Genomic DNA, 17,244 nt, shown 5'->3' on the forward strand with positions numbered 1-17,244 from the left:
ACAGTTGGTATTGATCTAAATGACCGTTAATAATAATTAAAAAGTAAGACAGTACATATCTTCCCATAGCACATACAGGGATTTCTATTCATCAGTTGATACATGATGACACTCCTAGATGGATCTGAGATATAATAGTTAGGAACAAAAGGGAGGAGGCGGAATTCTCTTACTTCCTGTTTCAAGTAGGGCCTGAGAACAAGCATGTAGGCTATCGAGTAAACAAGTAATTTGCATACCCTTAAAGCAGTCACATGTCCCCAGTTGCCTGTCTCCACAATAGCAAAAAATATAAACAGTTAACTCTTTCTTGACTCTTCCTTTGACAAAGTGTAAGAGAGTGACATTAGACTAGTCATGTGCTGTCAGCCTAGCCTACGTCACAAGGTTGTGTGAAGATAAACTAGAGTGGAGAAGAACAATGAGAATGACTTTGGATTCCCATTGAAGGTGGGGTATAAATGTAGTAAAATGGTAATGAGAAGTGCCATATGGAGACCCCATAGGATTTCCAAAACAAGAGATGTTTAGAGGTGGTTGGCCATTGCCTGCTCCTTTGTGGCAACTCTGGACTCCCTTGATGACCTCCCATCCAAGTTATAACTAAGGATGACCCTGCTTAGCTTCTGAGATCTGATGATATTGGACTGGCCTAGGCCATCCTGGTCAGGGCTGAAATGAAGCAAATAAACAATTAAAAAAAATATCTCATATAAGCATCAGGCACTGTTACTGAGGGCTAGTGCAAGAACTCAAGTGATGTTGGCCATACTTGGGAGACTCTTCATGCTACAATGATAATATAGAGTGGGCTTGTGGTAACAATAACATCACTGATCAAACATGTAAGTCAGATCTTGGTGAGTTTCAGATGTAGAGTTAATAAAAACATGCAAAGTATGCATACTGGATGGGAGAGGCAATTCTGGGCAGCAGTGTCTATGAACAAGATCTTGGGATACTTGTGGACTGTAAGCTAAATATAAGCAGACAGGATGAAGCGATGGTAAAGAAGGCAAATGCAGTCTTAGACTGTATCAATAGAAGTATCACATCAAAATCACAAGATGACATAGTCCCACTGTATATTGCACTGGTCAGACCCCTCCCCTGGAGTACAATGTGCTGTTCTGGAGGCCTCACTTCAAATGGACAAAAATGAGAGGGTTCAGAGGAGAGCAACCAGAATCATCCGGGGCCTGGGGACCAAGCCCTATGAAGGAAGGCTGAGGGACTTGGGACTGTTCAGTCTGGAGAAGTGGAGGTTGAGAAGGGACATGATGGCTCTCTTTAAGTATTTGAAAGGTTGTCACTTAGAGGAGGGCAAGCAAAGCTTCCTGTTTGCAGCAGAGGATAGGACCCACAATAATGGCTTTAAACTATTTTAGAATGATATCAGCTAGATATGAGGTGAAAAAATCACAGAGTATTTCAGCAATGGAACAGGCAGCCTAAGGAGGTGATGAGCTCCTCCTCACTGCCAGTCTTCAAGCAACAGCTGGACAGCTACTTACCCTGGATGCTTTAGGGCAGGGGTAGTCAACCTGTGGTCCTCCAGATGTTCATGGACTACAATTCCCATGAGCCCCTGCCAGCATTTGTGGTCCTCCAGATGAACCTGTGGTCCTCCAGATGAACATCTGGAGGACCACAGGTTGACTACCCCTGCTTTAGGCTGATCCTGCATTGAGCAGGGAGTTGACTAGATAGCCTGTTTGGCCCCTTTCAACTCTATGATTCTATCATTCTATACTCCAATGTTGTTACCTTGGGAATTGTCACGTGCACACTCTTTTATGAATGGTCTTTCCAGGTCTATGTACTTTTTGGTTTTTCAACATGACATTATTGGTAAAGCCCCTCTGCTCCTGCTGTTGTGCACAAGGTTGTGCACAAGGTTCCTGTCTGCCTCATGCATGCAGCGGTCTGGATCGTCGAAATGCAAAGCACGCGCAGGAAAAAAAATGGTGTCACTTCTCTCTATCTCTCCATATTTATCTATGACAAAATTATGTTTAAAATGGCAAAATTATGTTTAAAAAAGAAGCTTAAGACTGTACTCTGGAAGATTAATGCTGTACTCTGGAAACTTTTGAGGATGAGGGCCTCAAGTACTCTCAGGCGATTCATATTGCCTAATCTGTTGAGTAGGAGGAATGATTTGTATGGCAGTAGACATAGCATTTCATGCCATAAAAGAGAATGGGGAAATTTATTTCCAACTAGTATTGACTTGAGAGTCAATATTTCTTATTCTCAACATGGCCCCATCTGTGGATACTCAAATCTAGAGACTGGGGCCAGCAACAGAAATATCTGTCTGTCTGTCTGTCTGTCTGTCTGCCTACCCACCTACCAATCAAGCAATCTTTATATTTCTATAAACCTGAGAGAAGTCCCAGGTTGACTGGTAGGTGAGAAAGCCAGAAAGGAAAAGGGGAGAGGTTATGAGGACTTTTTAGGGAAGAGAGAGAGAAAATAGTAGAAAAAGGGAAGATGAGATGCCCCCACAAACCCTAGTTGACCTGGTACTTCTGTGTGTGTGTGTGGGGGGGGGAGGTTGTGGTGTTATATGTATTTTTCATACATGTGTTCACAATTTCAATCCATTTATTATTGCAGGGGAACATTTGAGAATTTGCCCTCAGGAATATACATGCTGCACATCGGAAATGGAAGACAAGCTGAGCCAGCAGAGCAAAGTGGAATTTGAGAACTTGGTGGAGGAGACGAGTCATTTTGTGCGCACAACGTTTGTGTCCAGGCACAAGAAATTTGACGGTAAGTGGCAAACTGTTTTGATTATGTTTAGAGTCCCTACATAGGAGCATCAAGCTCTTACCATGCTGTCGAGTTGTTTCGTCTCAGATTCTGGTATAGAGATTAACAATGTAAGTTCTCCTTCATTTTTCTCCCTTAAAACTCCTGAGAAATACAAAGTTGGTATTTCAGAGAGAAGGCTAGTCCCCAGTCCTGCTTCCTGAAGTGCTGGTTTGTTTGTTTGTTTGTTGTTGTACTTTGCAGCGAGGTTCATTGCTATGTCGACGAACCTCGAAAAATCCGGCCTCACGCCTGTAGCTTGGAGCGGCGCAGTCGGGGAATAAGGATGCCAAGTGTGATGCCTGATCATGTTCAACAGGCGCACCGAGTGAAATTGCTTATCATGTGCTCTAGGTCCATCAAGTTTATTATGTGCCAATAGGCACGGATGCTTGTCGGGTGCAGGAGGTGCCCCACGTGAGATGACTTATTGACATGCTGCAGGTGCGCCCGGTTTATGCTATGCAGTAGGTGCACCAAATGAGATTGCCGATCCCTCGTGACAGAGGTACCAGGTGCAATTGTTTATTGTGTGCTTTTTTTAGAAGGTTCAAGCAACAAATCTCTTCCATACCCTCTCGTAGCCTTTGCTTGGCATCCCGTGGCTTAGCGTTAAGAGACCACTTATTCAGAAGAAATGTTAATTGCGTTTTCAGGCAATCCCTAGCCAGGCCTTGGACAGACTCCATTGAACAATCTCGTTCCGTGGTTGCCGGCATAGGACAAGAACTTTCTTTAAAGCTGGCATCTCTGATCCGTGATTATTGCTTTTTAATTACATTGCTGTGATGGGACTAGATTTTGGAGGGCCTGAAGACTTGTCTGCTGCTTGCAAGAGTGAATGGAAGAAAGGTGAGATGTCCTCCGCTCGATGTCTAATGTCTCTTTCCCCTAATTGAAAATAAGCATGTTAGTTGCATGGCGATGTTTGCTTTGGCAAAAGAAACCACCAGCGATCCCCTGACGCTTGGTTGAAGCACAACTCACAACTTAGCCTGCTTGCCGCACTGAAGGCTACCAATGTCCAATGGAAAGCGGAATGTTCCTTATGTTTTCTTGCTGTAATCAGCTCAGGTGGCTGTGTGGTGAGAGCCAGTATGGCTTAGTGGTTAAAAAGTGATGGACTCTAATCTGGAGAGCTTGATCGAATTTCTCCTCTTGATACCCCATTCCTCTACAGCAGTGGTCCCCAACCTTTTTATCACCAGGGACCACTCACCGGGGACCACTCAACACCTTTTACTGAGGCCCGGTGGGGGGGGTAGTTTACTCCTCTACTCTCAACCACTGCCCTAGCGCTCTCTGATCGCTATCGTAATGTTTAAACATCCCTTCAAAATAAGATACAGACACACCACAACAATTAAGTGTGTTGTAAAGGGCTGGGGGGGATGAAGTAAAGGGCTGGGGGGGGGGGAGAAGGCGTCCTTCAGGGCCCACCTCCAATTAGTCGAAGGACCACATGTGGTCCACAGCCCACAGGTTGGGGATCACTACTCTACAGGAAAACAGCTGGGCAAATGAGGATTAATCATAGCTCTCTTAGGATTGTTCCCGCAGAGCTATTAGAACTCTCTCAGCCCCACCTATCTTACACAGGGATGCCAGTTCCCAGGTGGGAACTGGGGATCCCCTGGTTTTACAGCTCATCTCCAGGAGACAGAGGTCAATTCCCCTGGAGAAAATGGCTGCCTTGGAGGGCGGACTCCATAGCATTATACTCCAAAGGAAGCGAACCAGAATTGTAGCTACAGAGCCTTCCTTGCCCATCTCGCCTACTGCTTCCCCATTCTTCAAATACTTGCTAAGATTGCTGAGAAAGCCAACATGAAGGTGATTTCTGCTTTTGGAATACATGGCAGTCTGGTGCCCAAACCACCAGTCTATCCAATTAATCTGGAAAAATCTCTAGCCCAATAGGCTCCATCTAGGGTTGTCAGTTCTGGGCTGGGGAAATGCCAGGAGATTTTGGAGGTGGAGCCAGTAGAGGGTGGGGTTTGGGGAGGGGAGGGACTTAAATGGGGTATAATGCCATACAGTCCACCTTCTAAGCAGCCATTTTCTCTTGGGAAACTGATCTCTATTGCTTGGAGACGAGCTGTAATTCTGGGGTGATCCCCAGGTTCCATCTAGAGGCTGGCATCCCTCACTCCACCCCTGGGGACACAATGAGCTTTGGTGGAAGAAGGTGGAAAGACACTGCAGCCCTTGCTGAGTTGTCACATCATCTTTCCCCTAGTCTTTAAAAAGGCAAGGACAAATCAGCATATGTTGAGCCCCATGGTGAACATTAATAAATGCTACAGGCCAAAGGGGGATTGCTTGCAAGGGGGGGGGAGGCCATTGTTTGGATCATCCCTACTCTCTCAGCCTCATCCACCTCACAGGGTGTCTTTTGTGGGGAAAGGAAAGGGAAGGCGAGAAAAGTGGCATATAAGAACCAACTCTACCTCTTCTTCTTCTTCTTCTTCTTCTTCTTCTTCTTCTTCTTCTTCTTCTTCTTCTTCTTCTTCTTCTTCTACTGTGATAATATCTACTCTGCCTTAAATGTCATGTACTTCTGATTAAATGAGGGCCTCTTCTCTAGACCAACTCAGTGGGAATGGCCGTAAGCCATGTGATAATTCTTGTCACAGATTGAGGAATAAGAGCTGGGCATTTATACTCCACTTTTCACTACCCAAAACAGTCCCAAAGTGGCTTACAAACACTTTTCCTATCCTCTCCCCACAACAGGCACCCTAAGAGGTAGACAGGGCTGAGAGAACTGTAAGAGAACTATGACTAGTCCAGGATCACCCAGCTAGCTGCATGTGGAAAACTGGGGAATCAAACCTGGTTCTTCGGATTAGAGTCCACCATGCTTTAACCACTACACCAGGCTGGCTCTCTGTAGGCAAGTGGCAATGGGTGTTATAGTCAGGAGGTAACCTGACTGAGACTGAGGGCAATACCAAACAAGATAGCCTCTTTAGGGCCAGCATGAGGATGCTGCCATCTTTTTTGAATCTTAAAAATACTATAAAGGCCTCGTCCTAATTGGGATGGCAGTATGTAGGGCTGAGGAACTCCCCTCCCTCACACGCCTACCCCTGTGACTCAGCAAGTGCCGAAACAACTGCAGAACTTTAATGTTCTTTGAAACACCACACTTTGGCGCACCCTACAATATGTCATTTTCCCGCTGTGGCCCTAAAGCCAGCATTTGTTTATCCCTCAATCCCCCTCACACTGGTGCCTCTGGCTAGCTGTTTTATAGCCAAACCAATATCATGGGGAAACAGTAGGAGAGATGGCCAAGGGAGGCTCTGTAGCTACCATTCTAGTTGGCTCCCCTTGCTTCTCACTATCCAATGGAGTCCCACAGCAATTTACGAACAAGGTTCCCATCATCTCCCCACAACAGACCCCCTGTGAGGTTGGGGTTGCCAGTTCCGGGCTGGGAAAAAACAGCCTGGCCGCTGGACCCTGGCTGTTTTTTCAGATGACTTCTGAATGGCGGCAACACCCTGGTGGCAGCCCCAAGGATGCCGTCACAACTAGTCCAGCCCTGAGTGAAAAAGCTGTCTGGGTCCAACCCCATATTTTTCAACAGTGACTGGGAGGTTAATTCATATGCTTTTAGTCTCTCTGGCTGCCAAACCAATTAACCTGTTTGTAATCTGGCATTCCAAAGCAATGACCTGTCTTCCCTTGACGGAGAGCTGATTCGCAGGTTAAAAAATTCAGCAGGAAGGGTTCGTTTTCCTGCCACTGTGTTCGTGTGCCTCACCTAGGCAGAGAAAGGGATAATCCCTCCCTTGTACATCTGTCTCCTACGTTCTTTCAATGGCTTCCCTTCACTGAGCTGTCTTTCTGTCTCCCCCACGATACGCTGGTCAGGAGAGCAGATGAATGGATCGACAAACTTGGTGGTGGGTGGAGAGGAACCCAATGCATCTGCTTGCTGTACACACTCTTTGCTTTGGAGCTTTGAGAAGGAGGAGGCTGAACTCCTGGTTGACAGCTGGCAACGGGCCTTGTGCAGCGACTCATGATCCATTCAGCCCGGGGGTTTGTATCGAACACTTTCCAAACGCAAATCCCTTCAGTGTTTCTAGTAAGAAGTACTGAAGCAAACAAATGGATATATACATTTCCCCTTTTGCTGGAAACATTTGCAGGAGAGAAAACACATGACTTGCGGCAGATAATGCCTCACGCTCAACACCGGTCTGGACAGGTCAAAGTTAGCTGGCAGGCAGGCTGAATGGAGGCCCCCTTCCAGGAATGGGCAGACCATCTCGTCCAGTCCTCAAAAGGTACACCTCGTCGTGTGTCTCCTTCCTGCTGTTGCCCTAACTCTGACATCTGATTATCACCCAATCCCCATCACGGCGGTTCTGCTGGGCAGCTGTTTTGCAGCCAAGCCAATGTCTTTATTTAAGTATTGCTCCATCAGCAGCTGAAACCAAGGGGGTTTTGCTGTGAATGTTAATGAGCAGGCGGTATCTCTTTGGTGACATTTTGCTACTAATACTCTGAATAGCTATAGGCAAATGGCAATGAGATTTGGGGTTTTTTTTTAAGGGGGAAAATAATTAAAAAGGAAGCTGGTTACAGTTTTACAGCCGTAAGAGATGCTCTGCCTTCTGTGGTAAAGGGACTCGCTTTTTGACAAGACCACACAGATGTTATTGTTGCATTCAGGATTTGTTGTGAACCATCAGGCAGAAAACAAGAGGGACTAAGCCCCCCCAAGGGCTATACAACGGGGGTGGCCAACCAGTGGCTGTCCAGAGGTCCTCTGACTACAATAACAATTCCATGATGGTAGGGGCTCATGGGAATTGTAGTCCATGGGTATCTAGAGAGTCACAGTTTGGCCACCCCTGAGTTTAAAATGATTGTTAATGAAAGCCTAAAATAAATAAATAAAAATCCCATGTACTTCCATACATCTTCCTTGGAGAATTCTGATGTAGGGAGGGAGGTTTCTATCTCCGTTCTCAACTATTAAAGGATGAGAAGAAGACAGCACTTTCTCTTTGACAGAGTCTCTAGAATTCCCTTTTAAAATTTATTTTGATTTCTACCCCTCCTTTTTTCTACAACAGGGACCCAATGGCTCACTGTGCCACACTCATTGCCTCCAATGTATCCTTGCAAGAACCAAATCTAACAAGGTGGTTGTTGTTGTTGTTAGTTGTGAAGTCGTGTCTGACCCATTGTGACCCCATGGACAATGATCCTCCAGGTTTTCCTGTCTTCTACCATTCCCCAGAGTCCATTTAAGCTCACACCGACTGCTTCAGTGACTCCATCTAGCAACCTTATTCACTGTCGTCCCCTTCTTCTTTTGCCCTCAATTGCACCCAGCTCTGACGAGGTAGGTTAGGCCCACAGAGAGTGACTGGCCACAGGTCACCAAGTGAGTTGAGTTGGCCGAGTCTGCACATGCAGAGAGGGAGGATCACCAGGCTGCTAAGAGAACTATGTCTAGAAGGAGGAGAGAAGAGACCTAACTGTCTAGCTTGCTGTTGCCTGCCATCATTTGTGACACCGGTGCCAGAACCAGGTAGCGACACCTTTGGACATTCGCCGGTGATGCAGAAACGTCCTGTCATGCCGATGTCTATGAAAAGTGCCATGCAGATTGATGTGCATCTGTCCAGAAATACTTGTTCATATGAGGCAGCTAAAGTGGTCCCATTCTCTTCAGTAGGGGTGGGAATTTCTGGTGAGCATCTGGGTGTGAGCCCAGATCCCACCACCTAAAGCTGGGCCGGAAAACCAGCTGGGGCAGAATGGTTTTCCAAAAAGATATGGGCCCCACCAAATTTCCATTCTTGAAACAGTATTTGATGATAGCAATTTGGCACTAGGCTTTTGTTTGTTCATAAATCTCCAGCTCTGGTAGTGATCATGGTTCCTCCTCCTGTGTTGAAGCCCTCAGAGATCTAATGTGATCTGTTCTCTGGAGACATCCCTACATCTTGTTTGGTCTCTTTGGGCATGTCTGGACTAGATTCTGGAAATTCCAAAATCCATTTCAGAGATTTGGCAGAGCAGAGTAATCCATGCTTTGCTCTGCCAAACTATTGAGAATAGAATGTGCCATAATGTGATTCTCTGGACTAAGGCAAACTGGGAAATCACTGACACACATGCTGTTTAGAATCTTGACTGAATGGATCAGAGTTTGACAGTGTTTTCAGTTCAGCGAACTCTGATGTTTCTGTCTTCTATGCCTGTTAGTTGATAGTACATCTGCCATCCTGTGGCACATAATTTCTCTAAAGCTCATTTCTGCAAAGCTTTTGGTTTATCCATGAGAAGCCTAAAGGTGACTTAACCACATATACACCTGTAATCGTTTGGACAAAAGACCCATGTGGAACAGGCTGTATGGTCCAATGATTATTGTGATGGCGGATATTAAGAAGTATTGCTGTGATGAGGGGAATGGGTGAATTTAGAATCCTTGATCTATGCATATTTTGTTAAATGATTTGCAAAAAAAAAGGTTTAAAAATAAATAAAATAGAAAATATGTTTTCTGTATTTATCTGTTAGCAGCTCACCGACATTTCCTGTACGAGCCAACGGGGAAGGGTGGGCTATAAAAATAAAATTATATTATCATCATCATCATCACCACCACCACTATCACCATCATCATGAGTAGGATATGGAATAATGTGGCTATAGGGGGAATATGGACTCCGGGGAATGGTAGAGGACAGGAAGGCCTGGAGGATCATTGTCTATGGGGTCACAATGGGTCGGACATGACTTCACAACTAACAACAACAACAAGTGGGAATAAGGTCGCTAGGTTAAGTGGTCCAGGCAGGGGATGCATCTCAGCCCTCCTGAACTCCCTCCCAACTCACCTGGACTTAGAAGAATGTCAATACATGGTGACATCATATGGAATGTTGGCATGTTGGGGATAAAGCGCTATGGTTTGAAGTAAATGTTACCATAGATCTTTGCCCAAAAGCCAGAGCATCACCTCCTGCTGTCTCCAACATGTGGATTTCACTTCCAGATTATGTAAGTTTATCACGGTGCTCCTCCTCACTCCAAATTGTTGTACCCATCCACCCACTGAGTGTCAAAGGACCTTGCAACCCTAAGGTTCTGGGTGACCAGAACTGTCTGGGCCTGCTGGAACTCAGTCTAATTAGACCATCTTTCCTAGGCAGGAAAATGAAATGGCTAGGCCAGAGGCAGGAAGTGGGGTGACTTGCAATCAGTAAATTAGAGGCAGAAGAAAAAACCACCACAATTGAGTAGCCAAGTCAAAGGCAGACTTTATATAGTCCCACCTTCACCCCCATTGGCTCTCTTGTCCCCTCGCTTGCAATGGATTGGCATTGGCTGTAGTTCTCAGAGTGGCCACTTGTGGAATAGTGCTCCCAAATTCCTGGGTTTGAGACCCCTGGCTATCCTAAACACCTTAAACAATCACTGCCCTTTTCTGTTTCAAATTCCTGCCGTTAATATGGTGGCTGTGTTTCAGATTAGAATTGCAGCTCTTCTATTTCCTCTTTCAGATTTTGTATGCTTGCCTATAGGCATAGGTCAGCTTGAAAGAAAAATGAATATATAGAGAGAAAACTTGCAGAAGAGCAAATGTGTTCAGGCTTATTGTTGGTTTAAGGGTTTAAAAGGCTTTTTATTGGGGCCCACCTGCCATCTGAATGCTTCTAATGGTATCATCACAGCCGGTCCATCAACGTCAGGTAGATCAAACTTCATTTAAAACAATGCTTGATGGCAATTCACTTCCCAACTTTTGCGCAGACTCTGGTCTCGAAGGTATCGACAATGTCACATTAGTGAGAGCGAGAGGCGGTAAAAGGCCCATAAAGCTTGTTTGATTTACAGTCCTTTGATCATTTCTCATAGAAATGTCTGAATGACAAAAACAAAATCGCTCTTCCTCCGAGAAGGCATCAGACGATGACATCTTCTGTCCGTTCAGATATCTGTGGAAACGGAGGCTGCTTTTAGAAAGAAAATGCAGGGAACGCATTCCTTTTGCAACAAAGCATATATGTGCAGAAGCAACCTGGTTGGGCATGGAGACTGGAACGGATGGTGGTCTCCCTGGGGAGGCAACCGAGAAGACTCAAGGGCCAGACAGAAAGGGCCCACAGCCTAGGCTGCCAGTCATGTGATGCCAGGACCACCAGCCTAGCAAGAGTGGAGCCAGGCAGCAGCAACTGGCAGGAAAGTACCGCAGAGGGAATGTGGCTTTCAGGGGCTTTGGGTAGAAGGCTCAGGCCAAGGAGGGTGCCTGGAAGGAACTTCCACCCAAGGACCCAGGTTGAGGTCTAGCCTTGGAAAGAACAGGCCAGTGGTAAATTTTAATGTATTTTTTTTTAAATGATTTATATACTGCCCTCTATGCTCAAGCAGACCCTGGGCAGTTTCTTGTGAGCATGTCTCTGAAAAGAAGGCATTTAAATATTCTACGTCCCAGGTGATTAACTAAAAGAGGCTGCTTCTTTGATCTCTGAGCAACCCAGTTCAAGGCTGGTAATAGACTGAGGTTAGTTGGGTCACAGAAGCACACAAAAGAGGTAAAAATTGGCATAACCTAGTATTAGTGACTCTATTCCTAAAACGGCATCGTTTTGTCTCTCTTCTGAATGCCTTTTCCTCAAAGGTAGACAGCATCTCTCTCTGTTCATGCTTGATTCATTTATCACTTGGCTCCGGTCAGAAATGCACACCTACCTACTTGATCACTACCCTAGCAAATGACAATTCGAAGATCTGAAGGAGTCCTCAACGATCAAACCCTGCAAGCCGAAGTTTATTCTCTCCAAAAGGGTGTTTTTGTTGAAGATCAGCTTGTTCATTTTGCAGCCCCCAGCTCCTAAAGAATGAGGTGGCTGGATGGAGTCACTGAAGCAGTAGGTGCAAACTTAAATGGACTCCGAGGAATGGTGGAGGACAGGAAGGCCTGGAGGATCATTGTCCATGGGGTCGCGATGGGTCGGACACGACTTCGCACATAACAACAACAAGCTCCTAAAGGGAGAGGCAGCAGAGGCAAAGATCCCCTTCATTGGCATTCCCCATCCCCCAGTAACAAAGGTTCTCATAAACTTTGGGAATAAAATAGTCCACAACTTTATTAGCTACAGCTTGGGAACAACTAGATCCTGGCATTAACTGACCCACTTGCCAGTTAATGTACCCATCCCTTCTGCTGGGCTAGGGAGGAATCCATAGTATGGCAGGATGTTCATAGAATGGCACTCATCTCTGGGGGTATAAACCTGTTGGTCATCCTGGGACCGCGAGCCATTCACCTGGCCCTGGCCCCAACCTGGTGGAATGAGCTCCCGTAAGAGCTAAGGGCCCTGTACGAGTTATCTGTTTTCCACAAGCCTGCAAGACAGAGCTCTTCCACCAGAAATATGGTTGAGGTTGGGCTGAGATCCCAAAGTTACAATCAGTGGATCTCCTAGAATTATAATTAGAACTAGTCAGATCAAGATCCTCGCTCCTAAGGAAAGAGCTTTGACTGCTCCTGAACAGGGGAGGAGAGATGAGGAATTACTCCATAGAACAGCCATCTTTTAATGTACTGGGGATTTGTGGGTTGGGTAATTTTATTCTTTTACTGTAAGCCACCATGAGTCTTTGAGAGCAGCAGTATATAAGTTAAAACGCAAATAAACAAACAAATACCACAATGACAATAACCACAATGTGGTCTACCCTGCCATCTGAGCATGAGGGTCACACTTGGACAGCCCCCGAGCTGCTTTCACTCCAAGATCTCTTCCCCACACTCGGAGAAATGGGCATACAGGCTGATTTCCCTAGCAGATACTGGCCATGTTGTGACAGCATAATAAGCAGGAGCAAACCCCATTAAACAAAGAAGCCTCCTTGCATGTCACTACTTGCTCATCTCCCATCCTATGTTCGCCTCCCACAAACTGTCCTACCCTTGCATGCATGCAACTGCATCAGTGCATTAATGTCTAGAGAGGGATGGGTGAACAAGCAAATGCAAGGGGCCAGGGGTCCTCACATGGTGGGCTCCTCCCCTTGGCTCTCCACTCAAGAACTGACCCCCATTCCCTCCAGCCCCTCCCCAGGTGCAGGACCACAAACCGGACCACCGATAAGATGGTGGCCCCCAGCATCTCACCTATTCCTTGGTGGTGATGTAATGTTGTTTAAGTGACAGAAGGGACACAGAATGCTGGGATAGATAACGAAGAGAGAAAGGCAATTGAAACAGAACCATGAGCTGCAGGAGAAGATGAGGTTTTTAAAAAATGCCCCGCGATGGCTTTAGAAAGAAGAGGGAAAATGGACACCGGACAGGATTCTGGTGGGATCAAAATTACCAACAGAGGCTATTGTGTGGTAAGCAAGAAAAAATATGGCACTTCAGGCGTGAAACAACATTGGCATTTGCATTCTGAAGGCAATGCCACTCTTCAAGAGTAGTACAGACCCATAGATGTTGCCATAAGGTAAAGGTAAAGGTATCCCCTGTGCAAACATGCCTGACCCTTGGGGTGACGCTCTCCAGCATTTTCATGGCAGACTCAATACAGGGTGGTTTGCCAGTGTCTTCCCCAGTCATTACTGTTTACCCCCCAGCAAGCTGGGTACTCATTTTACCGACCTCGGAAGGATGGAAGGCTGAGTTGACCTTGAGCCAGCTGCTGGGGTTGAACTCCCAGCCTCATGGACAGACAGCTTTCAGATTGCATGTCTGCTGCCTTACCACTCTGCACCACAAGAGGCTCTTAAGGGATGTTACCATAATCATGTTCAATTCACCAAGCCAAAACAAAATGGAATTTGTGGCCCCTTTCATGATGAACATATTGTGATGCACCACAGGCTGTTAACTCTTGTATCTCGTGGCCTATCAAGCCCATTTTCCCTCTGTGCACCTGTATCTAGTCATTTATTCCTGTTCTGCCGGGGGGTGGGAGGAAATTGTGGCAATCTACGATTTTTAAAAAGTTCGAGGGAGCACAAGTGTAATATAAGCAATGATAACTGATTTTATTTGATTTGATTTTTACACTGCTCTAATATTTAAAGCCCCAATTCGGGGCCTAGGAAATCTTAAGGACCCATTGCTATGCCTTGTGATCATCTTCAGTGAAGGCCTTTGATACCATATTTCTGATGTGCGGTGAAGATAGGGCTGCCAGATGCATTGTCGGGGATGAGGGGCTGGTCTTCAAGACCTCCTCCCTGTACTTCTGGTTCGGGTAACTGATGTTGACATGTCAGGGTGACACTCTGGCTTTGGGGGAAACTCTATGGTAAAAAAAATCAGCCTCAAACTATAGAGTTTTGCTGAAAACCCAAAGTGTTAGCCTCTGACATGCTGACATCACTTCTGGGTGGTATTAGCATGTCAGGATGTTCTTCCTGGTTCCAGTGAGTGTGGGGGAATATCCAGGGGGAGGTCTGTGGGGGCTAAGATCACCACAAAAGCAGCTGTTTTGAGGGCAATTCCCCCCACACACACTTTCTGAAACTCCCGAAGTGGAGGGAGCAACACCAAACCAGGGGTTCCCCTGGCCCCAGCGTGGGTCTGGTATCCCTAGGTGAGGGGCTACCAGAGAGGACTTTTCTAGCGGTTCTGTTGGCAAAATGCACCAGGGGTAATGGCGTACAAATTTAGTTATTGCTGGGTACTAATCTGATAATGGCAAGGTGCCCCCCCCCCCTATTAAAGGACAAATCTCAGAAACAGGTCTAGGTTATCAAGAAACCATGGATTGCACATCTGAGCATTCTAATGGGACTGAAGGGTTATTCATTCAGTGAAGTAGCATGGGAGGGTGACTAATGTATTCTCTTGAAAACCTCACCATCCGGTTTGTTCCCACATTCTCTCCCTCCTCCCCCGCCCAATTGGAGTTGATGTCAGCCCCCCTCAATTAAAGTCCCTGTTAATGTCCAGCTGGCAAATTGATGGCCATCTTAATTGGGCAGAATAGTCCCAGTCCACCTCACATGACCTGATGGCTAGGAATAACCTGTTTCCACCAGGAAAACATTCGCTGTGCATGAAATAGCAGATGGTTGAAAGACAGAATTTCAGAAAGGACAATCAGGTTATTTATTGATGTAGGCATCAGGTAGCTTGCAGCTTTCCGGTCCAGCGTATATCAACCCTTGCAGTTTTGGTGAAGGAGTCATGATAAGAAACACGCCAAAGAAAACGTACATTTCATCAGGGAAACTATGCTTTCTAATTATTGAATGTGATTTCCGCAGGGTGTCTTTGATTCAAATCGTAAAATGTACTTTGTTAGATGTCTCAGTAATGTAAATCTGCTCTAACTGGGGAATGTCTTTTCTGAATATTCTCTGAGATCAGCATCCTTGATTTTGAGGTGAATGACTAAAATGACTAAGATTGGGGGGGAGGGGTCAATCATGCATGCATAACTTTCCTCCCCCAGGGAACAAATGCAGAAGTGGGACATGTAAGGACCCGGGTGGGATGCGGGGCAACACCCTCAAATGTGGGCATGTTCCGCGAGAGTCAGGACAGATGGGTACCTTACCATAGAGGTATAATGTATTTCCCAGGTTGCCTGCTCCATCTTGGGAAATACTTGGAGATTTTTTTGGGGGGTGGAGCTTGAGTGGAGTGGGGTTTGGAAAGGGTAGTGGCATCAAGTGGATATAATGTCGTAGAGGCCACCTTCCGAAGTGGCTATTTTCTTCAAGAGAGCTGATCTCTGTTGCCTAGAAACCAGTTGTAATCCTAGGAGAGCTCCAGCCACTGCCTGGAGGTTGGCAGCCTAAACATTGACAACATTATATGGTTATATCCACCATATAACCTATTGCTGCCTCCACCAGGAAAACATTCGTTGAGCATAAAATGGCAGATGGTTGAAAGACAGAATTTCAGAAAGGACAAGCTGCTTGTTTATTGATGTAGGAAGGAATCAGGTAGCTTGCAGCTGTCTGGTCTAGCACATTTCAACCCATGCATTTTTGGTGAAGCACTAATGATGATAAAAGCATACCAATGAGAACTTAAATTTCATTGACAAAAGCATCTTTTCTCGTTATTTCAGGCTATTTCCTCAGGGTTTCTTTGATCCAGATCATCATAATGTATGATTTGTTAGGACTCTCCGAACAATAAATCTGATAGAAGTTGGGGAAGGTCTTTTCTGAATGCACTCATAGATCAACATCTTTGATTTCTGGGCACATGGCCTTTGAGAAGCATGACATTCTGCATAATGACAAAACATCTGCAAGAAGTTCTCTCTGAGGAATTCCTGTTTTAGTAGTGGTTCTGTTGGTATGACTTGAGCACTCTTGTTGCCTGGTTTTTATTACAAAGTTAAGTTTGAAATACATTATTCAATAATAGTGAAAAAATGGTTTAAAATGTGGCATCAGTTTCCTTCCTTCCTTCCTTCCTTCCTTCCTTCCTTCCTTCCTTCCTTCCTTCCTTCCTTCCTTCCTTCCTTCCTTCCTTCCTTCCTCAACCAGAGTTTCATGAAACCCTAGGGCTTCTTGACAGCCCTGGAAGAATTTCCTGAATGGCTATGAGTTTATTAATTATATATATATATATTTAAAATGTGGAACATATATTGGGTCATACGACCATATATGTTCATGTCAACCTGCTCCTTCCTCCCCAAATGGCCAGTTATGGTCCTGGAGGGGATGGGAAGGAGAGGGGCATGCACACAGCTGTACTTCTCAACAGTATTCTGCATAATTGTGCCACTTCTGGGGTTTCTCAATGGTAAAAAAAGTTGAGAAAGGCAGATCTAAGTCTAAACAAAACATATTGTTTGTAGGAGGCTTCTAAATTCTGTGTACACCTTGGTGGAAGTATTACCTTTTCCCACATGCAAGTATTTATGAAATCCTAGTGCAGCAGCGATCACCCTGGGTTGAATCCAACTAGCTTATCCACTGGTGAAAAGAGAGAAAGGGGAACTCTTTGGATCCCTAAAATGCTTTTCTAGGAAATATGGGACCTGCTTGGAGAAATGCTACATGGGGCAAAGACTGTAGTAAGAAAGGAAATTGAGGAAGAATGAGTGACAAAGCTAGCTGGATCCAACCCTTGGTTTTGAGGCACTCAAATTATGCCTATGAAAAAAGTGACTAACATTTTGAGTTGATTTAGTGCAGTGTAGTCGATTTTAGTGTGCAGGGAGGACCCCAAACCTCAGTTCTGGTGCTGAGGCCTCTTCACGTTCCCTGCAGTGAACTAAACCTGGATCATATAAGAAAGCCCTGCAGGTGACAAAAGGTGGATTTTTGAGAGTAGGGAAGCATCATGCTTAGATCATACTGGCTGGGGGAAAGTAGGCTTTGTTTGGAAAGGACCTGAGGAACATCTAAGGCCATGTGTTGCCCAGAGACCAACTTTTGGAGGTAGGGTCACCA

The 17,244-nt window shown here is 45.6% G+C and overlaps 1 protein-coding gene across 2 annotated transcripts in view; it reads left to right on the plus strand.

Moving 5' to 3' along the window:
* Window positions 1-17,244, plus strand: part of GPC6 (glypican 6) — a 947,632-nt gene that overhangs the window by 286,038 nt on the left and 644,350 nt on the right. For both annotated transcript variants that reach the window (XM_077343885.1, XM_077343886.1), the window contains exon 2: window positions 2,623-2,781. In XM_077343885.1, coding sequence (XP_077200000.1) covers window positions 2,623-2,781 — 159 coding nt within the window. The remainder of the gene's footprint in view (window positions 1-2,622; window positions 2,782-17,244) is intronic.

This window comes from Paroedura picta, chromosome 6, assembly GCF_049243985.1.
Source record: "Paroedura picta isolate Pp20150507F chromosome 6, Ppicta_v3.0, whole genome shotgun sequence".
Classification (NCBI taxonomy): Eukaryota; Metazoa; Chordata; class Lepidosauria; order Squamata; family Gekkonidae; genus Paroedura; species Paroedura picta.